The following is a 12,214-nucleotide window of genomic DNA, read 5'->3' as shown; positions in this document are numbered from 1 at the left end:
AGGTTTCTGAAGCTTTGAAGAGACGGGTCTTACTGTCAGAGCTGCTACCAGGTCCCAGCTCACATAGGACCACGCCACACAGCGTCCACTTTAAAAGAGTCTTTATTGAGTTACAGGTTTCATTTCCGAACTGCAGCGTGCAGCTCTACACCTTCTGCTCTAGGTCGGCGAAGACCCGTCTGAGTCCCCGCCTCTTGCACACCAGCTTAATACCCTAGCCTTGCTCCACCTCCTTCGCCTCTCCCTACGTCTCTGGGTCCTTCTGCCCCCCTGGGCCTCCTCCCTTCTACTCTCCTCTGACGCTGACCCCCCTGATCCTTCTGCCTCCTTGCGGCGGGCTTTAGGACCTGGCTCACTCTCCGGGCTGCTTACTGCTCCAGCTTCCGCTGCATTTGAACTTGGCGCGCGCGCCCAACTCTCTACTTTCCTCTTAACCGTTGCCTCGCTCTCTGAGGAGGGCGTGACCACCCCTGACTCGTGCCCTCCCTCCTGCTGACAGCCTCCGGAACCCGATGCCTGGCTACCTTCCTCCCTGCTGCTCTCAGTCTTGAGCGTGGGTCCCGACTTCCAGCTGCTGCCGCCCTCAGTTATGAGCGTGGGTCCCGACTTCCAGCTGCTGCTCTCTGAATCTCCTCTGTTCCCTTCCTCCTGGGGTGTCCCCCCGGATCCCCCCCTTGCTCTGCTCACTGGGGCTCCCTTTTGGGAGTCCTCTGACTCACTGCTTAGGCTTGGAGATCTCGGGTCGTCATCATCACTCATTCTCCCTTCGGCTTCCTCCCCCTCGCTCTCTGTTTCCACCCTTCTCTGCGTCTCTGCTTCTGAACCCCTGACAGGTGCCTTCTTTTTCTTTACATTTCCGGCAGATATTTGAACTAGTCCTATACATTTTTGCTAATTTACTCGGGGTTAAATACCAGCGATACATCATTTTCTCATCATTTTATGTTAATGTATAACATGCTGTGAATCTCAAATCCCCTTTCCATGTTTTTCCCTATGCTGACATCTGTATATTGTTACCTAGGTTTGTTTTTTCCACCCTCGCTTATGCTGTTAGGGACCTCTTTTGATTCATACACTCCTTCTCTCTGTGTCCTTGTAGGTTTCACTACAGCATTTTCTACTGCCTCTATCTCCTGGAGAATTCTAACAATGGCACCACATTCGTCGAGCCGGAGTGGGGCAGCTCCAGATACGAAAGAGGCCCTCAGTGCAGGTACTTCCTGTCTTCACGTCGAATAATAATAATAATAATAATAATAATAATAATAAATAATTTATTATTTATACCCCGCCCATCTGGCTGGGCTTCCCCAGCCACTCTGGGCGGCTTCCAAAAGAATATTAAAATACTATAATACATCAAACATTAAAAACTTCCCGAAACAGGGCTGCCTTCAGATGTCTTCTAAAAGCCTGGTAGTTGTTGTTCTCTTTGACATCTGGTGGGAGGGGGTTCCACAGGGCGGGCGCCACTACCGAGAAGGCCCTCTGCCTGCTTCCCTGTAGCTTTGCTTCTTGCAGGGAGGGAACCGCCAGAAGGCCCTCGGCGCTGGACCTCAGTGTCCGGGCAGAATGATGGGGGGTGGAGACGCTCCTTCAGGTATACTGGGCCGAGGCCGTTTAGGGCTTTCAAGGTCAGCACCAACACTTTGAATTGTGCTCAGAAACGTACTGGGAGCCAATGTAGGTCTTTCAAGACCGGTGTTATGTGGTCTCTGCGGCCGCTCCCAGTCACCAGTCTAGCTGCCGCGTTCTGGATTAGTTGTAGTTTCCGGGTCACCTTCAAAGGTAGTCCCACGTAGAGCGCATTGCAGTAGTCCAAGCGGGAGATAACCAGAGCATGCACCACTCTGGCGAGACAGTCTGTGGGCAGGGAGGGTCTCAGCCTGCGTACCAGATGGAGCTGATAAACAGCTGCCCTGGATACAGATTTGACCTGTGCCTCCATGGACAGCTGTGAGTCCAAAATGACTCCCAGGCTGCGCACCTGCTCCTTCATGGGCACAGTTACCCCATTCAGGACCAGGGAATCCTCCACACCTGCCCGCCTCCTATCCCCCCAAAACAGTACTTCTGTCTTGTCAGGATTCAACCTCAATCTATTAGTCACCATCCAACCTCCAACCGCCTCCAGGCACTCACACAGGACCTTCACTGCCTTCACTGGTTCTGATTTGAAAGAGAGGTAGAGTTGGGTATCATCCGCATACTGAAAGCTGAAATGAACAGCGGCTGTTGCCAGCTTGCCTTGCAAGCCCTCCTAAATCTTCCAACGTTCCAATCTTCCATTCATTGGATGAGTTATGGTGTGATGAGAGGGAGGAAAATTTCCTGTATCAGCTTTCTGCCTCGCGGGACTGGTTGGGGCTGCCACAGATTCGGAGAACGGGGGCTCATTTGATTGCCATGTTCTGTTGTTGTCATTTAATCGTGTCCGACTCTTCGTGACCCCATGGACCAGAGCATGCCAGACACTCCTGTCTTCCACTGCCTCCCGCAGTTTGGTCAAACTCATGTTCATAGCTTTGAGAACGCTGTCCAACCATCTCGTCCTCTGTCATCCCCTTCTCCTTGTGCCCTCCATCTTTCCCAGCATCAGGGTCTTTTCCAGGGAGTCTTCTCTTCTCATGAGGTGGCCAAAGTCTTGGAGCCTCAGCTTCAGGATCTGTCCTTCCAGTGAGCACTCAGGGCTGATTTCCTTCAGAATGGAGAGGTTTGTTCTTCTTGCAGTCCATGCGACTCTCAAGAGTCTCCTCCAGCACCAGAATTCAAAAGCATCCATTCTTTGGCGATCAGCCTTCTTGATGGTCCAGCTCTCACTTCCATACATCACTACTGGGAAAACCATAGCTTAGTATATGGTCCTTTGTTGGCAAGGTGATGTCTCTGCTTTTTAAGATGCTGTCTAGGTTTGTGTTCCATGCCGTGAACACGCACCGTGTTCTAGCGTTTCATTAATCCATGTTGGTTTTGGTCCTTTTCTTCAGCCACCCTGATACACGACTCACTTGTGAACAGCAGAATATCTTAAATCACGCAATTGCACCAAGGGAGGTTATGAAAATCATCGCTTTTGCAGGTAAGGTGGCTTAAGTCAACACAGAATCTTTCTTCTTTGGCGATTCCTCGTAGCCGAGTAAGATTGCCTTTCATGGGTACGGGCTTAACAGTGAGTCCGTAAGTGACTGTGGAGACCAATTCTGGATCCACACGTCCTTCCACAGTGAGGTCATAAGTTTCCGTGTGGGAGCTGATCACGGTGAGGGTTTGCCAAACGTAGCTTCCTCTTAACACGTTTCTCCCTTGTGTCCTGAGTTCGAGTGTCTTCAAAGCCCATGACACCTTTTGCAAAGGCTGTTCTCCAACTGGAGCACTTGCAGGCCAGTGTTTCCCAGTTGCCGGTGTTTATACTACTTTGTGGCCTTAAGCGTACAGGCCTTAAAATGGCCGCTTGGTGGCGCATGGCGCCTTTTGAATTCTCCCTACCCTTGGTAATGGTTGTGCCATTTTCTGGTGACAATTCCTTGGTTTATTCAGGCCACGAATAAACTTACTTAGTATATGTAGACCAGATTTATATATCATCATCATCATCATTTTATTATTATTATTATGCTGCCCTTCATAACATGATATCGGGGTAGTTCACAGGATAAAAATACAAGATAAAAGCACAAGTAAATAATTCAGATGAAAATCTCAAACCAACAGCCCCACTTCCCACAGACACATTTAAAAGGCTGTAGAATATTAATAAGCCAAAGGCCTGGCAGAAGAGTAATGTTTATATATGTTATAGGATATATATTCTGTATATTATAACGTATAGAACACTTTGAGTCTCTGTCAGGGAAAAAGCTAGGGTATAAATAAATACCTAATGAAAAGGATGATGATAATATATCTGAATTGGCAGAGTACAGCCAGTTGTTGCTTCAATTTCCGTCACTGTAACTAACCAGAACGTAGCTCTTTATCTATATAAGTCTTGTTGGACTTCCCGCGCCCATCAACACCAGTCCACGTGGCCAGTGGTCAGCCGTCCAGCAGGTTTTGGAGCATCGTAGCTGCTCCAGCCACAATCTACGCTACGGTGCTGGAACTATGGAAAAAGTTTCCGTTTCCTCCTCAGGAACAGGGAAGACTTCCACCCTGATCAGGTACGCTGAGAAGTGGTCCAAGCTCCGATTCCTGTACCTGGCATTCAACAGGACCATTGCGGATCAGGCGGCGCAGAGGTTCCCCCCAAACGTGACGTGCAAGACGGTCCACTCCTTGGCCTTCAAGGAAGTCGGGAAAAAGTAAGTGGCAGCCTTCTCGTGGATGTGCCCTGGTTAAACGCAGGAACACAAGCAGCACCCGCAATGGCCCATCAGTGGCCAGCATCCTGTTGTTGCAGTCGCCGGCCAGATGCATGTGGGGAGGCAGCAAGCAGAGGGCCTTCTCGGTGGTGGCACCCGCCCTGTGGAACGCCCTCCCACCAGATGTCAAAGAGAACAACAACTACCAGACTTTTAGAAGACATCTGAAAGCAGCCCTGTTTAGGGAAGCTTTTAACGTTCAATAAGTTATTGTATTTTAGTGTTCTATTGGAAGCTGCCCAGAGTGGCTGGGGAAACCCAGCCAGATGGGCGGGGTATAAATAATAAATTATTATTATTATTATTATTATTATTATTATTATTATTATTATCTGAGCACAGGACCAACACTCTCTCCTCCTGTGGTTCCTAGCGACTGGTCTTCAGAAGCGTTGACAGTGGAGGGCAGAACTACTTCTTCTTTGGCGATCACTCGTAGCCGAGTAAGATTCTCTTCCATAAACACGGTTTTAACAATGAGTCCGTAAATGACTGTGGAGGCCAATTCTGGATCCACACACAGCCATCCTAGCTAGTTAGCTTTACAGCTATCAGATGGCGGTGGTGGTTGCTCGTGAGTAACCAGTCAGGGCTCCGACCTGTCTCTTACAGGTTTTTATTTTGGTGCAAAACTATTTACAGCGCAGCGACGTGGGTGGCGCTGTGGGTTAAATCACTGAGCCTAGGACTTGCCGATCAGAAGGTCAGCGGTTCGAATCCCCGCGACGGGGTGAGCTTCCATTGCTCGGTCCCTGCTCTTGCCAACCTAGCAGTTCGAAAGCACGTCAAAGTGCAAGTAGATAAATAGGTACCACTCCGGCGGGAAGGTAAATGGCGTTTCTGTGCGCTGCTCTGGTTCGTCTGAAGCGGCTTAGTCATGCTGGCTGCCGGCTCCCTCGGCCAGTAAAGTGAGATGTGCGCCACAACCCCAGAATCGGCCACGACTGGACCTAATGGTCAAGGGTCCCTTTACCTTTACCACAAGTTCATGTCTGCCTCAGTCGCTAGCAGAATCCGGGAGTGGTTGTTTCTGTCGGACTTGCGTTCAACTGAGCTACTCCTCCGGTCGAGTCCTCCGACGTGATTAACGACCTGATGAGGCTCCAGGCCCATTACGCAGAGTATCCAGCCCGCATGGAAGCGTGAGAAAATAAGAGCTACATTGCAAAGAGTTTTATTCCTAACTACGCAGACAGAAAAGAAATATACATGCTCTCTCTGTGAGAGCAGAGAGCAACTGAACAACAAAGTAACAGGAAACCGGTAACATCACATCCGTCTCCTGTCTTCCGTGAGACTTCCAATAGCCTGGAATCTCTGGAATGCAAAACAGAGTCTTGTGACTCCAAGGGCACAGTGGCAACACACAGAAATCTAACAGTTTCCGGGTCGTCCCCCAACAGAATAGCTTAGTCACCCCCAGGCTTTTCCTTCCTTCTTTGCGTTTTACACCTGGTGGGCGATGGAAGAGGCGTGCTTCCCTCTTGGCCAGCTTGGCCAGGAACGGTGCTGAGGCTCCCAGCAGCATCCTCTGGTCCCTTCCCCTCTTCCCCACTGGAGGTGGGGCTTTCCCCACCACAGGAAGAGGAACTGCTCCGCAAGATTTTCAGAGTTTCCCTGTAACCCAACTGCCCCTCAGCTTCCCTTCCCTGTTCCGATGGCTGTCCCCTGACATCAGCCATTTGTCTAAACCCCTTCCAAGCCCATACGATCCTGGAATCCTAGAATTCCAGCATTAGAAGGGACCCCTGGGACATCTTGCCACACTCCCTGTGATGCAGCAATTAATTCAGCTAAATAATCTTACTTGGATTTTTAATTGCTACTCTTTCGAATGTGGTTTTTGGTATAGTGGAACCTTGGTTCTCGAACGTCTCCGTTGACGAACGATTCGGAACCTGGACTCAGAAAACCCGGAAGTAATTGCTTCTGTTTTCGAACGCGCCTTGAAAGTCGAACGGCTTCTGCTGTGTGTTTTTCCATTTTTTTCTAACGGATTTTGCTGACCATTGACCCTTGGTTTCCAAACGTTTCGAAAGTGGAACGGTCTTCCAGAACGGATTGCAATTGAAAACCGAGGTTCCACTGTTGCTTTCCTAGATGAGTTGTGCAAACCACTATTCTGAATGATGCTTTTTGTAGAGTTGGGTTGGGGGCACCAGGGGATTAGGGCTGGGCTATGTCAGGTTTTCAACATCACCATGTACCGCCAGCCGGACAGCGCAATCTCTGTGGTGCATCGCGATGTTGAAACCGAGGAGTGAGCTGTTTCGTCCTTAGTACGACGAGGTGGCAGCTTCCTCCTCCTGCTGGGGGAGGAGCGTTGGGATGCGTCTGGGGAGATGGGGGCAATTGGCAGGCCCCCAGCTGGCTCCAGACCACTGGCCGGCAGCCAGGCGAACTCCGGTTATCGGAACAGCATCAAAAACTGTGACAAGCCTCAGAGACCTTTAGAGACTGAGCATGCAAGCCATCAGAGATAATAATAATAATAATAATAATAATAATAATAATACTACAACATAATATATTTATACCCCACCCATCTGGCTGGGCTTCCCCAGCCACACTGGGCAGTTCCAAAAAAATATTAAAATACCCTAATACATCAAAAATTAAAAGCTTCCCTAAACAGGGCTGCCTTCAGATGTCTTCTAAAAGTCTGGTAGTTGTTGCTCTCTTTGACATCTGGTGGGAGGGCATTCCACAGGGCGGGCGCCACTACCAAGAAGGCCCTCTGCCTGGTTCCCTGTAACTTGGCTTCTCGCAGTGAGGGAACCGCCAGAAGGCCCTCGGTGCGGGACCTCAGTGTCTGGGTAGAACGATGTGAGTGGAGACGCTCCTTCAGATAAGAACTCTTCGCAGCAGAAGTGGCAGACAGAGGCTGTGTAAAGCGTATTTACAAGCATTTTATTCCTCATCAGGACAAAGGAAAAACATGTCTGCTTCCCTTTGTGTCCATGCAAACAGCATAAGCAAAAGCTATACACAACGGAAGTTCCCAGCAGGCTGTGCTGGAAGTAAACAGACATGTGACATACAACAACCCACACATCTGTTTTAAGGTGGGACAGAACATCATAATCCTAACATGGAGGGCGTCCCCTTCGGACTTCACGGTTGTAAAGTCTCTTCCTTCTCTCCCTCTCCCACCCGTTGCCCCACTTCCAACCTGGTGCAGCTACATGAAGAAGCTCAACGCTGGCTCGCTCAGCTCCTATTGTGTCAGCTTCGTCCTCCGCAACCGCCAGGGCCAGTCGTTGTACACCAGAGCCAAGACAGTGATTGAGACCCTCTCGGCGTTCTTTGCCTCCGCCGACGAATCCATCTCTATGGAACACACGCCGCTCTGGTGCAAGAACAACCAGGGGCAGCTCGTTCTTGTCCAGGAAGCAGAAAAGCGAGTGAGTATTCGTCATCAGGAGAAGCTCAGCTCCTTTATCGCTCCGGGTTTGGGCAGGAAGGCGTTGCGGGCGGGCAGCAGGCTTGCCGGTGTCAAAAGCGTCGGAATGCCCTAGGGGTTGCTGTTGCCTCCTCACGCGTGAAACTCGCTGCCGCTGAAGGAATGGGTTTCCCAAACCCCAAAACTGACTGTGCAGGCAGTTTGAAACTGCACCAAAATCCCTATTTTTCCTTAGCTAAAATGCTTTAACTTGAGCTCTTGAGCCGAAACCCAGCTGTATAAACAAGTGCTCAGAGCCCTCTCCTTTATCAGTTTGTGACGGCAAGGATGGCCTTGACTGTACCAGTAGAACAGGGAAGACACGTCTGTGCCTTATCTTATATCCTGACCACAAAAGACGCACAGACCTAGTCTGGGAACAGCGCCAGAGGGCGTTCTTGGAGATGGTGACCTCTTGCTCCAAGATAAGAGTAGGAACAGGAAGATCCTTTTATGGTCAAAAGTACAGGAAGGAATATCCTTTTAGGGTCAGAAGTATAGGAAGGAATACCCTTTTATGGTTAAGAATACCGGAGCAGGAACATCTGTGATGTCAACCTGCGTGTACAAGCTGACTGGCTGGATTCCTGGGGAAGTGGGGAGGGGGTGCCTGGAGGATATATACTGCATGTAATCTCTCATTTCTTTGGACTTGTTGTGGACACACCACGCAGGTGCCTTTCTGCTGTTCCGGAGAGCAGAAATAAAGAACTTTCTCTGAACCAGCCCTTGGTGTCATTTGACTTCCTTCCTCCTGTCCTGGAGCAACGCAGACCCAATCGGTGAACTCCAATAAGGCTACACCGCAAACGCCTTTCTCCGATTTTGGCCCCTCGTTAGCGAGCGTCCTCCAGGCAGTTCTCGCAAAATTCAAAACAAGGAGATGTGCAACAGTCGAAGCTGAAACTGCAGAATTGCTCCATGCCCTGGTGGTCTCATGGTTTGACTGCTGTAATGCGCAATGCGTGGGGCCACTGTCGCACCTGGTTTAGAAGCTGCAGCAAAATGCAACTGCAAGGGTGCTTTGCGGGACAGCCAGCTTTGCCCATGTTATCCCAGCGTTGAAAGATTGCACTTTGCTACAGAGCAAGGTTCTAGGTTCTGTGGCTGATATTTAAAACCCTAAACAACTTGGGGCCAGGATTCCTTGCAGACTGCTCTCCTGGTACTGGCCAAGCCAATGGTTTTTCTCCCCCTTTTCTTAATGACTGATTGGGTTTTGTAAGTTTACAAAGCTAAATATGAAAAAAAAGGTAAGGCATAATAACAAATAGAGAAGTCTCTCATAAAACAGGCAGGGACAGCCCTCAGCTTCGATGGCTTTAAAAAAGAACTGGACAAATTCATGAAGGAGAATTGGATAAATTTATGGGGTGGGTGGGAAGGGGGGTAATATAATAATAACAACAATAATAATGGTAAAGGTAAAGGGACCCCTGACCGTTAGGTCCAGTCGTGGCCGACTGTGGGGTTGCGGCGCTCATCTCGCTTTACTGGCCGAGGGAGCCGGCGTACAGCTTCTGGGTCATGTGGCCAGCATGACTGAGCCGCTTCTGGCGAACCAGAGCAGCGCACAGAAATGCCGTTTATCTTCCCGCTGGAGTGGTACCTATTTATCTACTTGCACTCTGACGTGCTTTTGAACTGCTAGGTTGGCAGGAGCAGGGACCGAGCAACGGGAGCTCACCCCGTCGCGGGGATTCGAACCGCCGACCTTCTGATCAGCAAGTCCTAGGCTCTGTGGTTTAACCCACAGCGCCACCCGCGTCCCTAATAACAACAATAATAGTAATAATAATAATTTATTATTTATACCCCGCCCATCTGGCTGGGCTTCCCCAGCCTCTCTGGGCGGCTTCCAACAGAACACTAAAATACAATAACCTACTAAAATGCAATAAAATACAATGTTTCATGTAACATAACATTTATGGGGGAAAAATGAAAAGAATACAGTGGTACCTTGGTTGTCAAACGTAACCTGTTCCGGGAGTCCGTTTGACAACCGTAACTGTTTGAAAATCAAGGCGCGGCTTCTGATTGGCCGCAGGAGCTTCCTGCACCCAATCAGAAGCTGCAGAAGCCGCGTCGGACGTTCGGCTTCCGAAAAACGTTTGCAAACCGGAACACTCACTTCCGGGTTTGTGGCGTTCAGGAGCCGATTTGTTCGGGAGCCACTGTATTCCAGCCATGTAAATAATAACATTAACAATACTCAAATAATTAAGCAATTTATTCTGACCCACTAATAAACAAAACCTAAAGTCTACAGATCAACCTTAGTCTACAGATCATTCACATCAAACCAACAATCCCCCCCACACCCAGAAGTCTAGTGTCAGGACCAGCTGTTACCATATATAATTTATATATAATTTATTACTTCTAACCCGCACATCTGGTTGGGTTTCCCCAGAATTGCAACTAGATAATGTGTCCAAAGTTCTTTGAGCGCTTGGGGCTGCCTTTGTTCTACACTCTCACTTTGCAGCATGCTAGAAAATAGGATAATAATAATAATTTTATTATTTGTAGCCCCCCCCCCATCATCTGGCTGGGTTTCCCCAGCCACTCTGGGCGGCTCCCAATAGAACACTTAAGAACAGAATAAAACTTCAAAGATTAAAAACCTCCGTGAACAGGGCTGCTTTCAGATATCTTCTAAAAGTCAGATACAGTGGTACCTCGGGTTACATACGCTTCAGGTTACAGAGTCCGCTAACCCAGAAATAGTACCTCGGGTTAAGAAGTTTGCTTCAGGATGAGAACAGAAATCGTGCAGCGGCGGAGCGGTGGCAGCAGGAGGCCCCATTAGCTAAAGTGGTGCTTCAGGTTAAGAACAGTTTCAGGTTAAGAACGGACCTCCAGAAGGAATTAAGTACGTAACCAGAGGTACCACTGTACTTGTTTGTTTCCTTGACATCTGATGGGAGGGTGCCACCACCGAGAAGGCCCTTTGCCTGGTTCCCTGTAACCTCACTTCTCGCAGAGAGGGAACCGCCAGAAGGCCCCCGGAGCTGGACCTCAAGTGGACGATGGGAGTGGAGATGCTCCTTCAGGTCTACTGGACCAAGGCCATTTACAAGTCTGGGGTGGGTAGGTCAAGTGTCTTCTAGGGATGGTCCAGCGTCTCTCGTCTCCCTTCGCAGGGGTGGGCTGTGGGGAGCAAGTTCAACCTCCAGCATCTTCAAGTACGTCTAAAAAAGATCCCAGCCTGAAATTCTGGAGATCTGCTGCCAGCCAGAGCACGCAGTACTGAGCTGCATGGAGCAGTGGGTCTGAATCAGTGTGTAAGGCAGATTCCTCTGTTCTGTCTTCTTAGCCTGATCATTCCAGGTAATTTCCCCCCCCCCCCATCTTGTGCCTTTGTAGATCATCGTCGACGAAGCAAACCAAATATGGGAAAATATGAAAAAGCTGGGGCCCGTCAGGGAGATGGCTTATAAGATGACTCATGATGGTAAGTGGGTGATCAGAGGTTGGGGAGAAAGGGCATGTTCCCTGCCTTGATTTGTGCCTGCAAATAATAATAATAATAATAAATTATACCCCACCCATCTGGCTGTGTTTTCCCAGCCACTCTGGGCAGCTCCCAGCAGAATATTAAAAACACGATAAAACATCAAATATTAAAAACTTTCCTGAACAGGGCTGCCTTCAGATGTCTTCAAAAAGTCAGTTGTTTTTCTCCTTGACTTCTGACGGGAGGGCGTTCCCCAGGGAGGGTGCCACTACCGAGAAGGCCCTCTGTCTGGTTCCCTGTAACTTGGCTTCTTGCAGTGAGGGAACCACCAGACGGCCCTCGGAGCTGGACCTCAGCTTTTGGGTGCTTGTAGAAATCCCAAAGTGGTGTTGATGAGTCATGGTTTTGCTGCTATAGGCGTAGACACCTATAGGCTTTAAAAAACCCCATGGATGGCGTTATATTGCACTCCGAATTAATATTTTTTGATGAATGTTGTGTCCTCCTTTCTAGGCTACTTGAAACTATGGCAGCTCCAAAAGCCTTCTCTTTCTCACTACGATGCAATCTTTGTTGATGAGGCCCAAGACTGCACCCCCGGTGAGTAATATTTTGGGTTGCACTGAAAAGAGTTTGACTTTTTCCAAGCCCCGCTCTCATAAACAGGGGGAAGGTGTTCTCTTCCTTTAAAATCGACGTAGGCAGATTTGTCACGGCGAACATTTGGCTAAAAGGGCAGGAGGGATCTGTCGTTTTGCAGCAAAAGACATTGCTTCCCGACTGTTTATTATTTTCATTTCTATACCGCTTTATATATCTTTTTTAAAAAATCTCAGAGCGGTTTACAGAATATAAAAACGTCAAAAAAAAATCAATAAAACAATCTGAAGAAAGCCAAATATAGACTATACAGTGAAAACAACATAATTAACAGAAAACTCAAAT

At 48.9% G+C, this 12,214-nt stretch overlaps 1 protein-coding gene across 1 annotated transcript in view; it reads left to right on the top strand.

Annotated features, from left to right (window-relative positions):
- Nucleotides 1-12,214, top strand: part of FBH1 (F-box DNA helicase 1) — a 53,258-nt gene that overhangs the window by 16,228 nt on the left and 24,816 nt on the right. The window contains exons 7-12 of the mRNA XM_082238787.1: nucleotides 1,103-1,216; nucleotides 2,991-3,082; nucleotides 4,136-4,304; nucleotides 7,546-7,768; nucleotides 11,179-11,266; nucleotides 11,783-11,869. Coding sequence (XP_082094913.1) covers nucleotides 1,103-1,216; nucleotides 2,991-3,082; nucleotides 4,136-4,304; nucleotides 7,546-7,768; nucleotides 11,179-11,266; nucleotides 11,783-11,869 — 773 coding nt within the window. The remainder of the gene's footprint in view (nucleotides 1-1,102; nucleotides 1,217-2,990; nucleotides 3,083-4,135; nucleotides 4,305-7,545; nucleotides 7,769-11,178; nucleotides 11,267-11,782; nucleotides 11,870-12,214) is intronic.

Source organism: Podarcis vaucheri, assembly GCF_965113315.1.
Source record: "Podarcis vaucheri genome assembly, chromosome: 10".
Lineage (NCBI taxonomy): Eukaryota > Metazoa > Chordata > Lepidosauria > Squamata > Lacertidae > Podarcis > Podarcis vaucheri.
This window is presented reverse-complemented; position numbering and strand designations above follow the sequence as displayed.